This window comes from Podarcis gaigeae, assembly GCF_964106915.1.
Source record: "Podarcis gaigeae genome assembly, chromosome: 2".
Taxonomy (NCBI): Eukaryota; Metazoa; Chordata; class Lepidosauria; order Squamata; family Lacertidae; genus Podarcis; species Podarcis gaigeae.
The window spans coordinates 120,091,343-120,111,546 of NC_139679.1; the positions used below are offsets into that span (position 1 = coordinate 120,091,343).

The 20,204-nt window shown below is 43.9% G+C and overlaps 1 protein-coding gene across 2 annotated transcripts; it reads left to right on the forward strand.

The window, feature by feature from the left end:
• The first annotated feature begins 5,679 nt into the window (after positions 1-5,679).
• Positions 5,680-19,453, forward strand: LOC310836981 (uncharacterized protein). Of its 2 annotated transcripts, XM_083723057.1 has the most exons (7): positions 5,681-6,344; positions 8,037-8,579; positions 8,748-8,850; positions 11,528-11,616; positions 13,134-13,356; positions 15,224-17,774; positions 18,110-19,453. In XM_083723057.1, exons 1-7 carry the CDS (start codon positions 5,898-5,900, stop codon positions 18,129-18,131), a joined length of 3,978 nt encoding a protein of 1,325 aa, XP_083579183.1. In that variant the 5' UTR covers positions 5,681-5,897; the 3' UTR covers positions 18,132-19,453. The 2 variants fall into 2 exon arrangements, with proteins under 2 accessions (XP_083579182.1, XP_083579183.1); XM_083723056.1 differs by having other exon boundaries at positions 5,680-6,344; positions 15,224-18,758.
• Positions 19,454-20,204: the final 751 nt, after the last annotated feature.

Consider the following 20,204-nt stretch of genomic DNA (forward strand, 5'->3'; position numbering starts at 1 on the left):
CTGATAAGCTGCTTAACAGCTGATCGCTAAAAGCCACTAGACCGCTGTAGCGCTAATCCGCTAAGCTGTCAATGGGCTTGCTTCGCAAGACGAAAAAACCGCTAGACGAAGAGAATCGCGGAACGGATTCTTTTCGTCTTGCGAGGCACCATTGTATTGGCAGGAATTAGGAACGTAAGAAGAGATTGCTGGATCAAGCCAATGGCCACTCTAATCTAGCATCCCATTCTCACGGTGGCCGACTAGATGCCTTGGAGAAACCAGCAAGCAGGATTCGAACACAAGAGCACTCTCCCCTCCTGTGGCCTGTAGCAACTGGCATTCAGAGGCATTCCAGGCTCAGTTCAAAGTGTGGCCGTTGACCTTTTAAAAGGCTGAACAGCCTGGGAAACAGTGTATTGCCTCCGTGCCCACGAATGTCATGACACTTTGGGCACGAGCATGAAACATACGAGTCGATTCCTGGCAGGGCGGGTGTCAGGACCGGGTCCACAATAGCTCACTAGGTTACAGTGATGTTAAACCCTTTAGTCAAAGAAACAAAACAGTCCGGGCCTAGTGAGCCACAGCTGCTCTTCCCGGTAGATCTTGCCCCAAGGAGGCCATTGCGAGGACTGAAGGTTTCTTCCAAGCAATCGGAGACTGCGCCAGCAAGCAGCCTGCCTTTGCTCTTCCCATTTCATACCTCTTCTGGTTCCGGGAGTCAGGGGAGCCTGTCGCAGCAGGAGGGGGAGACTCCTTGGCTTCCTCACCAGCCTGACTCATCTCTCCCTCTTCTCCAGCCTCCGCTTCTGCCTCTGATTCTGGGCTTCTCTCTGCCACAGACTCTCCCCACTCACTAAGCCCTGTTACCTCTTCAGTTTCCAACACCACCTCCTCCCAGTCTTCTCCCTGTGATCATTTACTGTCGTCCCACCACCAATTCTCGGGCTCTGAGCCTTCTTCCCTTGGGGGTTCCTCTGTGGTTCCTCTCCCCGTTCCTCTGCATCCAACCAGACCATGACATTCCTTGACGAAGAGAACTTCTAGCTCATTATTGAATTACTAAATACTAACTCGTTTTTGCCTTATTTCCCCTTTGGTATGTGAATAATAATTAGCGAATCCTGAAATGAACATTCCTCTCTCTCCCCCTGATCTTTTTTTTAAAATAAGCTTTTTTATTGATCTTCAAAGATATAAACATACAGCATAAAACAGTACAAAATCCAAATATCGAGATTGCTGTGAATCTCCTGACTTCTCCTCATACGATGGGTCCTTTTAATTCTATTTTCAGCTGCATATCAGTACTTCTCCAATTTTTCACCTTCCTAAGTTATCTATATGTTCTGTTACATTACGAGTGTATTTAAAATCCTGCTAACGTTTTGACCAGTTTACAATGATTTTGCATATGCATTATAAACATTTCCCATTCTTTTTTAATTTTCTTGTCTTTTTGATTCCTGAGCGTCCCAGTTAATTTTGCCATTTTGGCCTAGTCCATCAACTTGATTTGCCATTCTTCTCTGGTCAGAGCTGTCTCTTCCTTCTCTCCCTCTGATCTTTTCTTTCTGCTTTCTGTTCCATAACTTTATATGCAAGGTGGTGGTTTTTAAAGTTTTTATGATGGTGTTTCAATGGTGGGTCTTTGGGGTGGTTGTCGTTATTGTTGTTTGGTAAGTTGTATCACTGTATGTTTGAGCCCATATCCAAGAGCCCATATAGAGTCCTTACATAGGTTCCCTATTGGTAGGAGAAAATAACAGAGGCCAACCAGAGAATATTGAGAAGCAAAGCAGCTAGTAAGCCTGGTCTTTATTGATCTGTTACAACAGGGTGCTCCCCTCACCCGCAGGAGAGAGGAGGGACCCAGAAAAATGGCATGCAAGGCCTTATAAAGACTTTTGAAATTGCCACCCTGTAGATCAAGACCACCCCCAGAAACATCATACATACATCACAGAAGGGCTGTAACCTAAGACCACCCCTCAGATACATTACAAAAAAGGCGGTCTAAACAGAAATTTAAATGTTTTTCTCCTGTCCTTGTTTATCTCCTGTCTGGCAGGTTACTTGATTGAATTTCCTGGGGAGCCTGGCCAGTCTTTTGTAGTGATAAAATACTTAGTTCCTGGGCCAGGTCACAGGCTCACACCCTATTCATATCCTAAATGTGTCCTTAAGACAGGATTTGTGAAGGAAAAGACAATGGGGAGGCTTTTCCACTTTGACCTTGCAGAGAAAACATTTGCTCAGTTTAGGAATCAAAATGGCTTCAGGTCGGTCTTCCTGTGCTTATCTATGTACGTGCGGTTATGAACATTACCATATATCTAAGACCTCAAAATTCCTATCACACCCCTAGCCTAAGCATCTGAACTCAGTGGCGTAGCGTGGGTTGTCAGCACCCGGGGCAAGGCAAGTAATTTGCGCCCCCTAACCCTAACCCCCAGATGTTGCGCCCGGTGCGGTCGGCCCCCCCTGCACCCCCCACGCTACGCCACTGTCTGAACTTGGAACATAAGAAGTTGTCATATTGTTAGTTCATTGAGTTCGTCGAGTTCAATGACTGGCAGCATCTCTCCAGAGTTTCAGACAAGGGACTTCAAAACTCCTGATCGGCTGACGTCAGGTGATTGACAGGCAGGCAACTCTGCTCCTCCTCTGAATTTTTGCCTGTGTTGGGCTCTGATAAGGATTTTGGACCCTCCGGCAAAAATGGGTTCCCAACCCATGGTTCAGAACCGTTTCTCTGTCGCTGTGAGCAAACACTTGCCTACCCAGCTATACTTTCACAGGTGGCCTTGAGAAAACCTTTCCACAAAACCTCCGGAGGACCCCCACTGAACAGAGGGCTGTCTAGTGGTTAGAGTTGGGAGGGAAGTCCTCCAGCACAAAGCCCTCAAGTTGCCACCCAGTCCCTTGGTTCCTACAAAAGCTTCCTGCCCATCTTAGCATTCTCCGTGAAAACATTTTATTATCAATTTTGAGCATCCTCACAATACCTGGACATCCAGAAGACCAATGAAAAAAGTGGGGGGGGGGGGTTAGATATTGACCAAGTGAAAAAAGGAAATCTTTGTATAATACCAGGGCCCCCAAACATTGTGGGGCCACTGCCCCCTTGGTTTCTTAAATTCATCCCCAGTGCCCCATACCATATAAAAAGAATTATTCAGAATAGTGGCACTAAGGAAGATGATACAGCTGTACCTTGGTTTTCGAACAGCTTAGTTCTCAAGTGTTTTGGCTCCCGAACACTGCAAACCTGGAAGTGAGTGTTCTGGTTTGCGAACTATTTTTGGAAGCCAAACATCCGATGACGCTTCCGTGGCTTCCTTCAGCCAATCAGAAGCCACACTTTGGTTTCCGAATGTTTTGGAAGTTGAATGGACTTCCAGAACAGATTCCATCGACTTCCATTTTATTTTATTTTATTATAACATAAAACGCATACATTTACACAATACATATATACAACACACTACCTTATTTTCATAGCATAAAACATACCTACATTATTCTGTATCAGCCATTCTCAACCTGTGGGTCCCCAGATGTTGTTGGACTACAACTCCCATCACCTGAAGGAGCGTCTCCACCTCCTTCATTCTGCCCGGACACTGAGGCCCCTCATCCATTTTTTGTAAGGGAAGGACCTGGCTGAGAGAGATGGCACTGTGTCATTCAGTCCCGCTCTGCAGGGTTTCCAGCAGGGGACAGTTCTACCTCGATCCGAAGATGCCATCTGGGGCTGAACCCAAGTCTTTCTGCAGGCAACGCAGCTGCTCTGCCTCCGAGATGTGGTCCCTGCCCTTAGAGATGAAGTAAGATTTTGGTCGCAGAGGTTGAATGGCCACCTGTCATGGATGCTTTAGCTGAGATTCCTGCATTGAAGGGGGGTTGGACTAGATGACCCTGGGACCCCTTCCCACTCTTAAGATTCTATGAAGTGCTGCTTAAATGGGAAGAAAGGAAGCCGTTTTCTGCCATTGCTCCAACCACCTCACTATTGCCTGCACTACACTTCGGCTGCCAAGCAGATGTTCCGCCACTGAGCTATGTGGCCCCTTGCAGATAGTGTAAGGTGCCAGTCCTCATTGAGGAAGAGCTGCTTAAGCAGGAACAAAGGCTCAGGTTAGTGAGAACCGTGGTGCTGATAATGCCAAGGTCTGTAATGCTTTAAGAGAAAATATTATGAAAATGATATACAGGTGGTACATGACCCCAGTCAAGCTTGCAAAAATTTATCACTTGCCGGATAATAAATGTTGGAAATGTAAAGAAACTGAGGGAACATTCTTTCACCTTTAGTGGACGTGCCCAAGGATCAAGGCCTTCTGGGAGATGATCTATAATGAACTGAAAAAGGTATTTAAGTATACCTTTCCTAAGAAACCAGAGGCCTTTCTCCTGGGCATGGTTGGCCAATTGGTGCCAAAGAAAGACAGAACATTCTTTATGTATGCAACAACCGCAGCAAGAATACTAATCGCAAAGTATTGGAAGACACAAGATTTGCCCACCCTGGAAGAATGGCAGATGCAAGTGATAGACTATATGGAATTGGCAGAAATGACTGGCAGAATCCGAGACCTGGGAGAAGAGTCGGTGGAAGAGGACTGGAAGAAGTTCAAAGAATATCTTCAAAAACATTGTAAAATGTCTGAATGTTAAATTGATGTTGGATATAAAGTCAATATGGCATCAGTGACATAGTTAAAAGGAACATGCAAAAATGTTTTAAAAGAAAAGGGTGAAAAGACCAGAGTAAAATTATGTTGAAATTAAACAAAATGATATAAGGGAGTAAGCTATAAAGAATATGTAAAAATGGATTTAAAAGGAAAGGAAAAATCGGAGACATAACAGGTTGAAATGTATAATATTGATTAAGAGTTGAAAGAGGGCAAGGAATTGCTGAATTTGATTGTGTAAAGGGGAACACAGAAAAGGGAGATGTGAGGAAGTCAGGAAAGAGGGTTATAAAGATAAATAAGCAAAAAACTAGATTTTTTTTTTTTTTGTTCTCTGTCTTTTCTTATTTTTTCTTATTTTTTATTGTACTTTTTGTCTTGTTGGATTGTGTTGTTCTTAATTGTCTTTTTCTGGTGTGTTGTTTGACTGTGATGCTTGTCTTATTATATAAAATCTTAATAAATATATTTTTTTAAAAAAAGATAATGCCAAGGTCGTGGGTTCGATCCCCAATATGGGCCAACTGGAAATTCCTGCACTGCAGGGGGTTAGACTAGATTACTCTGGGGGGTCCCTTCCCACAAATAGCTTCTATGATCCCCTTTTTGCATGCAAAGGAGCCCTTCTCTGCTGACCCACACATAGGAGCCAACTCCTAGAGGCTGAAGGGTCTTCCCCCCCAGTAAAATATTTGAGGGGGCTGTCCCCCTAAGTTGATGGGCACTGACAGTACTTTTTTCTTCTAAAAAAAAGTTTAGGGGTGCTCTCATTTTGACTCCAGAAAATCACCATGTTCAAACCCGGGGGAAAATGAATACAGTAAATGGACCAAAGTACAAAAGATTCACAAAATGTTTAGGGGGTGTGCGTACCCCTGAGTACCCCCAGAAAAAAAAGCACTGGATTCAAATACTGTGCGTGCACACTGTCATGTGGTCGATTATGTGGGGTGGGGCTTACCTCCCCCCCCCCAATAAAAATATTTCATTCAAGTTGAAATCCCTGGACCAACAGCAAGGGTTAAATGGCAGAGATGGATTCCTAGACAGGAAGGTAATTTTTTTTGGGGGGGGGGTCTCCTCTAGAGCAACAAGACTCCTCCCTATCCTGCTTTGGAGAGGTGCTGGAGGTTGCAGAGAGCGGGGACAAAGGAGGTTTGCAAGGTTTTGCAGGATTTTGCAGGAGCGGGGAGGAAAATTGCTCTCTTTCTGGCCATGTCGGGGGATGTCTTGAAGGATGATGTCAAACCGCAAGATCGAGTCACGGGTGCCCCCCAGCCAGGAGGAGACGCCCCTGCAGTGCAGGCCGGGGGCAGAGAGGGATCCTGGGGAGGGATCCTGCGGCGGATCCTGGGTGAGGGGGGCACCCTCAGCTCAGAGGCGCAGCGCCAGCGTTTCAGGCAATCCCGCTACCGGGACCGCGAGGGACCCCGAGAGGTTTGCAGCCGACTCCACCACCTTTGCCGTCGGTGGCTGGAGCCAGAGAGAAACACCAAGGCTCAGATCCTGGATTTAGTGGTCCTGGAGCAGCTCCTGGCCGTCCTCCCTGCGGAGACAGAGAACTGGGTCAGGGAATGCGGAGCGGAGACCAGCTCCCAGGCGGTGGCCCTGGCCGAAGGCTTTCCCTGGAGTCAGGCAGAGGAGAATCAAGGAGAGCAACAGGTAAGAAGCATAGCATCTTAGAATTGTCGAGTCGGAAGGGACCACGAGAGGCATCTAGTCCAACCCCGCCCAACATGGTACTTGAACCCATAACTCTGAAATTAAGAGTCTTTTGCTCTACTTACTGAGCTAAAGAAAATACACAGTACATAATACCACAGGTGGGAAAGAATGGGGGAATCATATAATACATTAATATTTCCTATAATATTACATTTATGGAAAAACAAAAAGAACATACCAGCCATCTAAATAATAGCAGACAACATTAACAGTACTCAAATACTCTGGCCCACTAATTAGCAAATAAATAAAACCTCAACCCCACTCTGTAGCCCCAAAATCATTCACATCCAACCAGCGATTCCCCCCCCCCCTTTAACTCCCACCCTTCTTTAGTTCCTTCCTTCCTTCCTTTTTTCTTTTTTTCCTTTCTAAATTAGTGCGGTTTTTAATCGTATTTTGTGTTGAAAACTTTTAATAAAAAATTATAAAATAATAATAATAATAATAATTTATTATTATTTATACCCTGCCCATCTGGCTGAGTTTCCCCAGCCACTCTGGGCGGCTCCCAGCTGAGTATTAAAACAATACAGCATTAAATATTAAAAACGTCCCTAAACAGGGCTACCTTCAGATGTCTTTTAAAGATAAGATAGCTGCTTATTTCCTTCACATCTCAAAAATTATTTAAACAAACAGTGACAAACCCTTTCCCCCTCCCACACACACACCCAAAAGTCTGGTGTCAAGGCCAGTGGCGGGTAGTTCCAGGGTCCTCCCGGAAAGATGATTGGGAGTCTCTCCTCTCCCTTCATGGAGGAGCAGTAGCAAGGCAAAGCAGGAAGATGGCAACAAAAATTCCCCCTTCTTTGCCTTTGCTGCTTTGCAATTGCTGCATGGCGGGAGGAAAGCATTTCCTCCTGATAGTTCCCAAACGCAGGCAATAATTTTCAAGGATAGAGCAAAAGAAAGAGAGGAGAACTCACCTGTTGCCCAGCTTCATTCTTCAAGCAGTGGGGAGTGAAGGAGTAGTTTGAGGGGAAACGCATAAGTGTTTTGAGGCATATGTTTTGACATTTCCCTCAGGAGCTTGTGGCAGCTCCTCCCTCCAAAGCCCCCATTTTTTGGGAGGTGGGGGCGACTCCATCTTTCGCAAATATATGTTTTAAAGTAATTTCCAAAACAAAAACAAAAAACCACCAGAGTCCTTTCTGTTGGGGGTAATTCAGATTGAAATTCCCAGGTGTCAAAAAAAGTTATTTATGTATGCTACTACTGTGGCCCATGTTTTGTTAGCCCAAAAATGGAAAATGAGCAAGGTCCCAACTAAAGAACAATGGCAACTTAAATCGATGGAATACGCACAGCTTGCAGACTTAACATATAGAATAAGAGGACAAGAAGAACATACATTTAGAGAAGATTGGAAAATGTTTATTGAATATAAACACTTGAAAATGTTGGCAGCATTAAGGTAAATTCAACAGTGTAAATAAGTTTTGGTGGATGTAATAATGGAATACTAAATAATAAAGTTTATGTAAAATACGCAGGGGTTTATGATATGCAAAATGAACCATGGAAAGAGAAGAAGGGAAGTCAGTGAGATTTTAAGGATGTTTAAATGAGTGTTTTAAATTGTAAAACAGAAAATTTCCCGTTGGGCTCTCTGCTTTTTTTCTACAGGGGAAGGACTCGGTCACGATCTGGAATCTGATTGCAAAATACCGCCTGGCCTCCAGGCAGAATCTTGTGGAACTTTCAGGGGATACTTTGGCCATCTTGGGAGCCGCTTCAGATCACAAGTCCAAGATGGCTGAGCAAGACTTGGTTGGCTCTCGGGCAGGAGGAGAACCTAGTGCAACAGAGGCTGGGAGCAGTGGTGGATTCTGGGAAAGGACCGCGCAGGAGATCCTGGATGAGGAATATGCCCTCAGCGTCGATGCACGGAGACAGCATTTCAGGGAGTTCCAATACAGGGAAGCTGAGGGACCTCAGGAGGTTTGCAGCCGACTCCACCATCTTTGCTATCAGTGGCTGAAGCCAGATCGACACACCAAGGCTCAAATCCTGGACCTGATGATCCTGGAGCAGTTCCTGGCTGTCCTCCCCCCGGAGATGGAGAACTGGGTCAGGGAATGTGGAGCAGAGACCAGTTCCCAGGCGGTGGCCCTGGCCGAAGGTTTCCTCCTGAGCCGAGCAGAGGACAAGAAGCAGAAAGGGCTGCAGGTGAGAGAGACGGTTTTCATCCTGATAGTTTTCAGGGGCTCAGAATATTCCCCATGTTCATTTTCTGGAAATCATCGAAGGAGGGGACAGCATGCCAAGGCCTGATTCTGCCCCATTCCTTCCCCAATCCCTCTCTGTTTCTGATCTCTGCTGTTATTTCACCCACAGGACCTATTTTCGGAAGAGGCCGTGGACTTTGCTGGGGCAGAGAAGGATCCGTCAGACTCCAGGCAGATCAAACAGGAAGAAGGTAGAGGTGTCACATCACTGGGTAAGGATTAGCGTGGCATCATTGCCCATCTTGGTCTTCTCTCTCAGGTACGCCTGAAATAAGCAGGCCTCAGTCCAGTATACCTGAAGGAGTGTTTCCACCCCCATCGTTCTGCCCGGACACTGAGGTCCAGCGCTGAGGACATCTGGCGGTTCCCTCACTACGAGAAGCAAAGCTACAGGGAACCAGGCAGAAGGCCTTCTCAGTAGTGGCACCCACCCTGTGGAACGCCCTCCCACCAGATGTCAAAGAGAAAAACAACTACCAGACTTTTAGAAGACATCTGAAGGCAGCCCTGTTTAGGGAAGCTTTTAATGTTTAATAGTCAAAACAAAAAAATTCCTTCCAGTAGACCTTAAAGACCAACTAAGTCAGTTCTTGGTATGAGCTTTCGTGTGCATGCACACTTCTTCAGATACACATGTGCATGCACACGAAAGCTCATACCAAGAACTGACTTAGTTGGTCTTTAAGGTGCTACTGGAAGGAATTTTTTTGTTTTGACTATGGCAGACCAACACGGCTACCTATCTGTAACTGGAACTAATGTTTAATAGGTTATTGTATTTTAATATTCTGTTGGAAGCCGCCCAGAGTGGCTGGGGAAACCCAGCCAGATGGGCGGAGTATAAATAATGAATTATTATTATTATTATTATTATTATTATTATTATTATTATTATTTCTCTCAATCCCATGTTGGAGACAAGCTGATGGCAATAAAAAAAACACTGAGTTTCAACACTTAACTTCAACACTGGCTTGAAAGAGCTAAGCTTTTTATTCTTGTAAATCGTTCTGGGACTGTTATGGGAGGCAAGTAATAAATTCAATATACAGTGGTACCTCGGTTGTCGAACGTAATCCGTTCCGGAAGACTGTTTGACTTCCAAAACGTTCGATATCCAAGGTGCAAAGGGCAGTCCGCAAAGTCAATGGAGAAAATTGGAAAAAACCGCAGCAGACGTCGTTCGACTTCCGATGTGCATTAAAAAACGGAAGCATTTACTCCGGGTTTTTGGCTTCAGAGACGCTCAAAAATCGAGGTACCACTGTACTAGCTACCTAACCTGGGGGGGGGGAAGGAGGGGAGAGGAAGGAAGGAAGGAAGGAAGGAAGGAAGGAAGGAAGGAGAAAGAGAGGGAGAGAGAGAGAGAAAAGAAGAAGAAAGAAATAGAAATTGAATTGAATTGAAATTGAAATACTTTATTGCCACTTGTACAACTTGTAAACAGTGAGGCAACGTTTCCTCCCGGTAGAAGGAGATCATTTGCACTTGGGCAAAAAAAAAAATGAGAGGCACAAATACAAGATGGGTGACACCTGGCTTGAGAGCAGTACATGTGAAAAGGATCTAGGAGTCTTGGTTGACCACAAACTTGACATGAGCCAACAGTGTGACGCGGCAGCTAAAAAAGGCAATGCAATTCTGGGCTGCATCAATAGGAGTATAGCATCTAGATCAAGGGAAGTAATAGTGCCACTGTATTCTGCTCTGGTCAGACCTCACCTGGAGTACTGTGTCCAGTTCTGGGCACCACAGTTCAAGAAGGACACTGACAAACTGGAACGTGTCCAGAGGAGGGCAACCCAAATGGTCAAAGGCCTGGAAACGATGCCTTATGAGGAACGGCTAAGGGAGCTGGCCATGTTTAGCCTGGAGAAGAGGAGGTTAAGGGGTGATATGATAGCCATGTTCAAATATATAAAAGGATGTCACATAGAGGAGGGAGAAAGGTTGTTTTCTGCTGCTCCAGAGAAGCGGACACGGAGCAATGGATCCAAACTACAAGAAAGAAGATTCCACCTAAACATCAGGAAGAACTTCCTGACAGTAAGAGCTGTTCGACAGTGGAATTTGCTGCCAAGGAGTGTGGTGGAGTCTCCTTCTTTGGAGGTCTTTAAGCAGAGGCTTTACAACCATATGTCAGGAGTGCTCTGATGGTGTTTCCTGCTTGGCAGGGGTTTGGGCTCGATGGCCCTTGTGGTCTCTTCCAACTCTATGATTCTATGATTCTATGAAATGTTGATTGACATCATTCTTCCGCAATACTCTGAGGAGATGGAGTCTCTGCTGGGCTTTCTTAACCACCTGGGTTGTATTGATTTTCCAAGTAAGGTCTTCACTGAGATAAACTCCTAGGAATTTAAAGGAAGAGACTCTCTCCACATAGCCCTTTCCAATGTACAGCGGAAAGAAAGAAAGAAAGAAAGAAAGAAAGAAAGAAAGAAAGAAAGAAAGAAAGAAAGAAAGAAAGAAACGAACCCTTGGGTATTTTTGCCCTCTTGCATGAAACAGAAATGCTTCAAGAGTGAATCACTGCAGTGCTAACTATGTGAGGCTTCTCTTACACTTGATTTGGAAACTTCAGTTAGTGCAGAATGCTGCAGCATGGTTGCTGACAGGAATAAGACCCTGTCGGCACATAACAGCCGTGCTCAAGGATCTGTGCCACTTGCTCATTTGCTACCCAGCCAGGTTCAAGGTGGTACTATTAGCATCTAAAGTTTTTTTAACAGCTTGGGATCAGTTTGCTTGAAGATACCAGTGGTGCAGTTTGATTACACGGTTTTGGCCGTCCGAATGGGTGGTACTGTTTTGGCTGCCCAGGAGCAGTTTGATTTGGAAATGCAAGGAATGGCAAGTAAATTTTCCCCTTTTTTGTGTCCCTCTCAGGAGATGGATGCAGCAGGATGCGGGAAATATGTTGCGGTTGGTCTCTTCCTTGCGGTGGAGTGGAAATTGCATCTGTGCGGCTGGATCAGGTAAATATAGGGATCGACCGAGAGCCTGAAATGGAAACCCAGGGTGCCTCTGGACCCGGAAGAATTTGCACCTTTCCTCTCTGCTTCCATCAAAGTTGTGTTCACAGAAACCAGTGTGAATGCCCATTCAGACACCTTAAACCCTGAAGTGAAACACCCAGCTAAATAATTTTAAGTTTAGTCTTACCAGCGTACCCCTTCTTGGGAGAATATAATTTTGGGGTAGTTTTCATAAAACAATTTTATTTATTTGTTTATTTATTTATTTATTTGAATTTGGGTAGTGCCCTATACTCGTAATCTTTTGGCGGTTCACAACATAAATCTTATATACATATACATACATATATATATATATATACATACACACACACACACACACACATATATATATATATATATATATACACACACATACACACACACACACACACACACACACATATATATATACACACACACACAAAATGCACAATTAAAAATAAGAACAAAACCAAACCAATAATCCCCATCTTCCGTAACACATTTAAAAAGGGCATCGGATGTCAATCATCCAAAGGCCTGGTTGAAGAAAAATGTTTTCGCCTGGTGCCTAAAGGTGTACAGTCAAACCTCGGTTCCCGAACAGCTTCGTTTTGGAACATTTCAGCTCCGAAACGCTGAAAATCCGGAAGTAAATGTTCTGGATTTCAAATGTTTTTTCGGAAGCCAAATGTCCAAGGCTCTTGCAACCAATCAGAATCCATGCCTCGGTTGTCAAATGTTTCGGAACCATGGAAATGTTTAAATGATTATTTATGTAGACAAAGATTAAGTGTAAGGTATTGGTTGTGTTTAGAACAGATTTATGAAAGATTTAGAAAACTTATTGATTATAATATTTGTATGAGATTGTATGGGACAAATACGGAATAACAGATACAATTTTGCTTAAAATGTATATAGGAAGTGCAGTGTAAGCAATGGAAGTCAATCAGTGAAATTTTATTATTGAGATATTTGTAGAATAAATTTGGAAGAAATTCTTCCAATTTTTCTTCTTCTTTTTCTCCTTATTTCTCCTTTTTCTTTCCTCCCTTTTTTCTCTTTTGTTCTTTTTTATATGTGTGTGCTTATCTGAAATATATATGTATGTATGTATTTGCAGTATTTTGCTTGTATTTTGTAATAATTACGTTAAATAAAATTAAAAATTTATTTTTTTTTTTTTAAAAAAAAAGAATGTTTCGGAACCAAATGGATTTCCGGAACGGATTATGTTCGACAACCAAGGTTTTACTGTATAAATGAAGGTGCCAGGCAAGCCTTCCTGGGGAGAGCAAATGGGAGCTAAAAAAAAAAAAAAAAACTACGATAAAATGAAAAAAAACTTTTCTGCCATGTGCCCTTTGAAACCCTTTCCCATATCCCTGGTGGGTACATGAGAGAAGAGAGTGTACATTAGATCAATTTGTAAAGGGAATAGAATCTTGCCAAACAGCATGCTCCTAGATAAAGTTTCTTTTCCCCCACCCCAGGTGACTTTTGAAGATGTGGCTGTATACTTCGCAGAGGAGGAGTGGAAATTGCTGGATCCAGACCAAAAGGTCCTGCACAAGGAAGTCATGGAGGAGAATTGGAGGGTGGTTGCTTCTCTGGAGCAACAAGACTCGGGTGACTCCCAGGCTTCAGGAGACCTTCATGCAACCCAGGCTGGGAGCAGTGAGGAATTCTGGGAAAGATCCGTGCAGAAGATCCTAGGTGAGGATCTCTCTTTTTAATTGACTAAGACTCCCTTGTCTTTGTGGCTGATAAAATTACAGTGGGTACCTTGGGTTAAGTACTTAATTTATTCCGGAGGTCCGTTCTTAAACCTGAAACTGTTCTTAACCTAAAGCACCACTTTAGCTAATGGGGCCTCCTGCTGCCGCTGCGCCGCCGGAGCATGATTTCTGTTCTCATCCTGAAGCAAAGTTCTTAACCTGAGGTACTATTTCTGGGTTAGCGGAGTCCGTAACCTGAAGCATATGTAACCCGAGGTACTACTGTAGTTGGCAGGTGCTAAATACACTGAACTTTTGCATGCAGAGTACATCAACCGCGCACCTGTAGCAATTCGTACACAGAGAAATATTGGTAGAGAATAATAATAATAATAATAATAATAATAATAATAATAATAATAATTTATTTATACCCTGCCCATCTGGCTAGGCTTCCCCAGCCACTCTGGCTTCCAACAAAATATTAAAATACAGTAATGCATGAAACAACAACAACAACAACAACAACAACAATAATAACAATAATAATAATAATAATTATTATTATTATTATTTATGATTTGTACCCCGCCCATCTGGCTGGGTTTCCCCAGCCACTCTGGGCGGCTTCCAACAAAGATGAAAAATACACTAAAATGTCACATATTAAAAACTTCCTTGAACAGGGCTGCCTTCAGATGTCTGCCGCTGCCTAAAAGCGTTCCACAGGGCGTTCCACAGGGCGGGTGCCACTACCGAGAAGGCCCTCTGCCTGGTTCCCTGTAACTTGGCTTCTCGCAGTGAGGGAACCGCCAGAAGGCCCTCGGTGCTGGACCTCAGTGTCCGGGCAGAACGATGGGGGTGGAGACGCTCCTTCAGGAAGTTTCTCTTCTGGAGCAAGAGCCCCAGGTTGACCTACGCTAGTGGTCAAAATTGTGGAAAACTTTTTGGGAAAAAAGTATTTTTGAGGTTTGATGGCTCATAACACCTGATTGGCTCTCTAAACACTCATGCTCGTTGGCTACATTCAAATGAAGCAAAGCTACTGCATATCAACCTAAGCAAGTTGTGCTTCCTTTTTTCTGGTTATTTGGATATAACTTTTTATAGAATACAGATGATTGAACAAACTCTTGCATTACATTCTTCATTAAATTATATTTCCATTGATACATAATTTTATGGTATTACTCCAAAAAAAAAAGTGGTGTTGTGAGCCATCAAACCTCACAAATACACTTTTTCCAAAAGGTTTCCACAATTTTGTCCACTAGTGTGCAGCGTACATTGGTTATCTGTCATGGATGCTTTAGTTGAGGTTCCTGCTTTGAAAGAGGGCTGGACTAGATGGCCCCAAGGTTCCCTTCCAACTGAAGGAGCGTCTCCACCTCCATCGTTCTGCCCGGACACTGAGGTCCAGAGCAGAGGGCCTTCTGGCGGTTCCCTCACTGCGAGAAGCCCAGTTACAGGGAACCAGGCAGAGGGCCTTCTCGGTAGTGGCACCCACCCTGTCGAACGCCCTCCCACCAGATGTTAAAGAGAAAAACAACTACCAGACTTCTAGAAGTCATCTGAAGGCAGCCCTGTTTAGGGAAGCTTTTAATGTTTAATAGACTATTGTATTTTAATATTCTGTTGGAAGCCACCCAGAGTGGCTAGGGAAACCCAGCCAGATAGGCGGGGGTATAAATAACAAATTATTATTATTGTTGTTGTTGTTGTTGTTGTTGTTGTTGTTACTGCTACTACTACTACTACAGTTCTGTGATTCTGTGAAATTTCATGTTAGGGATCATTAAAAAAAAGATGCCAACAGTTTAAAGCTCTTCTTTCCTTCTCACAAAGTATCCCTCTTGTTTCTCAAGATGAAAAGCAGGATGGAGGAGAATCAAACATGGCGCTGTTGGAAAGTTATGGATGCAAAGAGGAGGAAGAACAGAGAGCAGGACCTGAGCTAAAACAGAAGAGCAGGAACGAATTCTCTGCTTCTCAGGAAGGTGACATCTGTGAGATCCCAGCTGAAGAGAACCTTAACAACAGGAAAGAAAGCAGTCAGTGTCCCGTGTGCGGCAAAATGTTCAAATGGAAATCGAGCCTTTATACCCACTCTAAGCTCCACACAGGGGAGAAGCCATTCAAGTGTTCTGAGTGTGGAAAGAGCTTCAGTCAGAAGTCAACCCTCACTACTCATCAAAGAATCCACACCGGGGTGAAACCATTTCAATGTTCCGAATGTGGAAAGAGCTACAGTAGAAATTCAAGCCTTACTGCTCATCAGAGAATCCACACAGGGGAGAAACCCTATGTGTGCCCGGAGTGTGGAGAAAGCTTCAGTGAGAAGAGAAATCTCACTGTTCATCAAGGAACTCACACAGGGGGGAAGCCATTTCAGTGCTTGGATTGTGGAAAGAGCTTCAATCAGATATCAAGTGTAAGCAGACATCAAAGAATACACACTGGTGAGAAACCATATATATGCTCAGAGTGTGGGAAAAGCTTCAATCAGAAAAGAAATTTGACTGTTCATCAAGGAACTCATACAGGGGAGAAACTATTTAAATGCTCGGAGTGTGGAAAGAGCTTTAATAGGAGAGACCGGCTTATTTTACATAATAAAATCCACAGAGGGGAGAAACCATTTAAATGCTTGGAGTGCGGAAAGAGCTTCAATCAAAGCTCAAGCTTTACTTCACACCAAAGAATTCACACCGGGGAAAAACCTTTTAAATGCTTGGAGTGCGGAAAAAGCTTCCGTTGGTCTAGCGTCTTGACTTTACACCAACGAATTCACACAGATAAGAAACCATATAGCTGCTTGGAGTGCGGAAAAAGCTTCAGGCAGAAGAGCAATCTCACAGCTCACAAAGGAATCCATACTGGGCAGAAACCATTTAAATGTTTGGAGTGCGGAAAGAGCTTCAGTCAAAAGATGCACCTCACTTGCCATCAGGGAACGCACACAGGAGAGAAACCATTTAAATGCTTGAAATGTGGAAAGAGCTTTCGTTGGGCTACCTCTCTTACTTTACATCAGAGATCCCACACAAGGGAGAGACCGTACACATGCTTGGAGTGCGGAAAGAGCTTCAGTCAAAAAACCCATCTCACTTATCATCAAGGGACTCACACGGGGGAGAAACTATTTAAATGCCTGGAATGTGGAAAGAGCTTTTGCTGGGCTATTTCTCTTACTTTACACCAACAAATGCACACAGGAAAGAAAGCGTATACTTGCCTGAAGTGCGGAAAGAGCTTCAGGAAGAACTCCAACCTTAGATCACACCAAATAACTCACACAGCAGAGAAACCCTTCAAATGCTTGGAGTGTGGAAAAAGTTTCCGTTGGAACAACTCTCTTACATTACACCAACGCGTTCACACCGGGGAGAAGCCATATGAGTGCTTGGAGTGTGGAAGGAGCTTCAATAGGAAATCCACCTTTATATTACATCAGAGAATCCACACAGGGGAGAAGCCCTTTAAATGCCCGGACTGTGGAAAGAGTTTTATTCGGAGAGACTCCCTCATTTCACATCAACACATCCACACAGGACAGAAGCCCTTTAAATGCTTGGAGTGTGGAAAGAGTTTCAATCACAGCTCAAGCTTCACTTTACACCAAAGAATTCACACAGGTGAGAGACCACATAAATGCTTGGAGTGTGGAAGGAGTTTTAACAGGAGAGGAACACTTAAATTACATCAGAGAATCCACACAGGGGAGAAACCTTTTAAATGTCTGGAGTGTGGAAAGAGCTATATTAGGAAAGACTCCCTTATTTTACATCAGAGAATCCACTCAGGGGAAAAGCCCTTTAGATGCCTGGAGTGTGGAAATAGCTTTATTAGAAAGGACTGCCTTATTTCACATCAGCACGTCCACACGGGGGAGAAGGCTTTTAAATGTTTAGAGTGTGGAAAGAGCTTCAATCACAGCTCAAGCTTCACCTTACACCAAAGAAGTCACACAGGAGAGAGACCACATAAATGCTTGGAATGTGGAAAGAGCTTTAACAGGAAAGGGATCCTTAAATTACACCTGAGAATCCACACAGGGGAGAAGCCATATGAGTGCTTGGAGTGCAGGAAAAGCTATATTAGGAAAGGGTCCCTTATTTTACATCAAGGCATTCACATGGAGGAGAAACCATTTAAATGTCTGGAGTGTGGAAAGAGCTTTGCTAGGAAAGACTGCTTTATTTCACATCAAAACATTCACACAGGTGAGAAGCCATATAAATGTCTGCTGTGTGGCAAGAGCTTCAATCACAGCTCAAGTTTTACATCACACCAACGAACTCACACAGAAGAGAGACCACATAAATGCTTGGAGTGCGGAAAGAGCTTTAACAGGAAAGGGGTCCTTAAATTACATCAGAGAATCCACACAGGAGAGAAACCTTTTAAATGCTTGGAGTGTGGAAAGAGCTATATTAGGAAAAGCTCCCTTGTTTCACATCAAAGCATTCACACAGTGGAGAAGCCATTTAAGTGCCTCGAGTGTGGAAAGAGCTTTAGTCGGAGAGATGCTTTTATTTCACATCAAAACATTCACACAGGTGAGAAGCCCTTTAAATGCCTGGAGTGTGGAAAGACCTTCAATCACAGCTCTAGCTTTGCATCACACCAAACAACTCACACAGGTGAGAGACCATATAAATGTGTGGAGTGCAAAAAGAACTTTAACAGGAAAGGGGCCCTTATTTTACATCAAAGAATCCACACAGGGGAGAAACCTTTTAAATGTCTAGTGTGTGGAAAAAGCTATATTAGGGAAAGCTCCCTTATTTCACATCAGAGAATCCACACAGAGGAGAAACTTTGAATGTTTGGAGTGCAGAAAGCGCTTCAATCACAGGTCAAGCTTTTTATCGCACCAAAGAATTCAAATGTGTGGAATACATAAAGAGCTTCAGCAAGAGCAGGGACCTCAGTAGACATCAAGTGATAAACCAGATGTATGCTCAGACTGTAGCATGATTTGTCACCACAGAGACAGCCTTAAAAATAATCAGAGACTGCGCATAGAGGAGCAACTATATACGTACAGGCTTGGAATGTAGAAGTGTCATCTATGAGCAAGCAGAATAAAAGGGTCAAATCACATCACCCAATGGTGAAACCACGGAACTGAAGTGTGGAAAGAAAATGTAAATAAATCTTCACACAGGGAGGAAGTGTCTAAAGAAAGAAGACTACAGCTTTTCTGACCAATCACACTTTTATAGCACACACAAACAAGAGATTGACAGTATAAATGTTCAGATATCTACGATTCCAAACATGGCATGTGGGGAAAGTGATTAGGGCCATCATCTTAACTAGTACAATGTTGTGATTAGGCATTTTCCTTGCCACATTTTGTGAATGAATCATGATGCAGTAGTCATAAGGGTCTTCACCACCATGGGGATAAATCACTCATAAGGAACTGAGGGGTACTCGGGGGGGTGTGACTAAATGGGGCTTTGATAGAAGCTTATGAAGGTATGAATACTGGTGAGAGGGATAGAGGGAAAGTATCCTTCCTTTCAAGGCACGCGGGTGGCGCTGTGGGTTAAAACCACAGAGCCTAGGACTTGCCAATCAGGAGGTTGGTGGTTCGAATCCCCGCAATGGGGTGAGCTCCCGTTGCTCGGTCCCTGCACCTGCCAACCTAGCAGTTCGAAAGCACGTCAAAGTGCAAGTAGATAAATAGGTGCCACTCTGGCGGGAAGGTAAATGGCGTTTCCGTGCGCTGCTCTGGTTCGCCAGAAGCGGCTTATTCCTGCTGGCCACATGACCCGGAAGCTGTACGCCGGCTCCCTCGGCCAATAAAGCAAGATGAGCGCCGCAACCCCAGAGTCGTCCGTGACTCAACGGTTAGGGGTTCCTTTATCTTTACCTTTATCCTTCCTTTCTCGTCATGTTAGAACTCAAGGTTAACCTAAATAGTTCCATAGTTGTGTTGTGTACAAAAAGCAAGTTTCACTTGATATTGAAATGATTATATAGATAGATTGCTGCTCAGAATGGCATATAGGGAAACGTTACCTTTCTGTTAAGAAATGGGTTTTAAGAATATGAGGTTTGACACATATGATTAAATTCTTAAAGATAAACTAAGATAAGGGAAGAGAACTAACACTTATTGTTTTAAACAAAGTTTGGATGATTCTATTCAATCTCTGTGTTGAAATGTGGAGTTTATTATGTATTGGGTGGAGTTCAAGATGCAGCACAACAGTATTCGAAGTTTTAAGAATATTACAGGGCAACTGTTGTAAATATGAATAGTTTGATATACACTCAATTTTTTACTATTTTTTAAATTGAATTTACCATATTTTTTGCTCCATAGGACACACTTTTTCCCCTCCAAAAATGAAGGGGAAATGTGTGTGCATCCTATGGGGCGAATGCAGGCTTTTGCTGCACAAGCGTAGGGAGCCCGGCGGGAGTTCCCACCAGGCTCCCAAGGCTTGTAGGCAGCAGCCTGCATCCCGAAGCCTGGGGCGCGCTGAGCAGCATATCCCAGGCTTCGGGCAGATATCCGCAAGCCTGGGGAGCCCAGCAGGAGTTTCCCCCGCCAGACCCAAAGGGCAGGTCGAAAGGAACCCAAAGCCTCCAGAGCCTAGCGGGAACTCCCGCTGGGCTCCGGAGGCTTCAGATGAACGCACCTTGAATGCACAGAACGCACCTTGACTTAGAGGTGGAGAACAAGAAAAAAAATTTTTTCCTGTTCTCCCCCTCCTATGGTCCAGTGCGTCCTATGGTCCAGTGCGTCCAATAGAGCAAAAAATATGGTATATACTGCCCTGTACCTGCAGGTCTCAAGGCGATTCATAGAAAAGATCACAATGTATA

Coding starts and splice junctions, on each gene's coding strand:
- LOC310836981 (XM_083723056.1), top strand. CDS start 5,898: ATGTCGGGGGATGTCTTGAAGGATGATGTCAAACCGCAAGATCGAGTC. Junction 6,345..8,036: donor AGAATCAAGGAGAGCAACAG/GTAAGAAGCATA, acceptor TTTTTTCTACAG/GGGAAGGACTCGGTCACGAT. Junction 13,357..15,223: donor ATCCGTGCAGAAGATCCTAG/GTGAGGATCTCT, acceptor TTGTTTCTCAAG/ATGAAAAGCAGGATGGAGGA.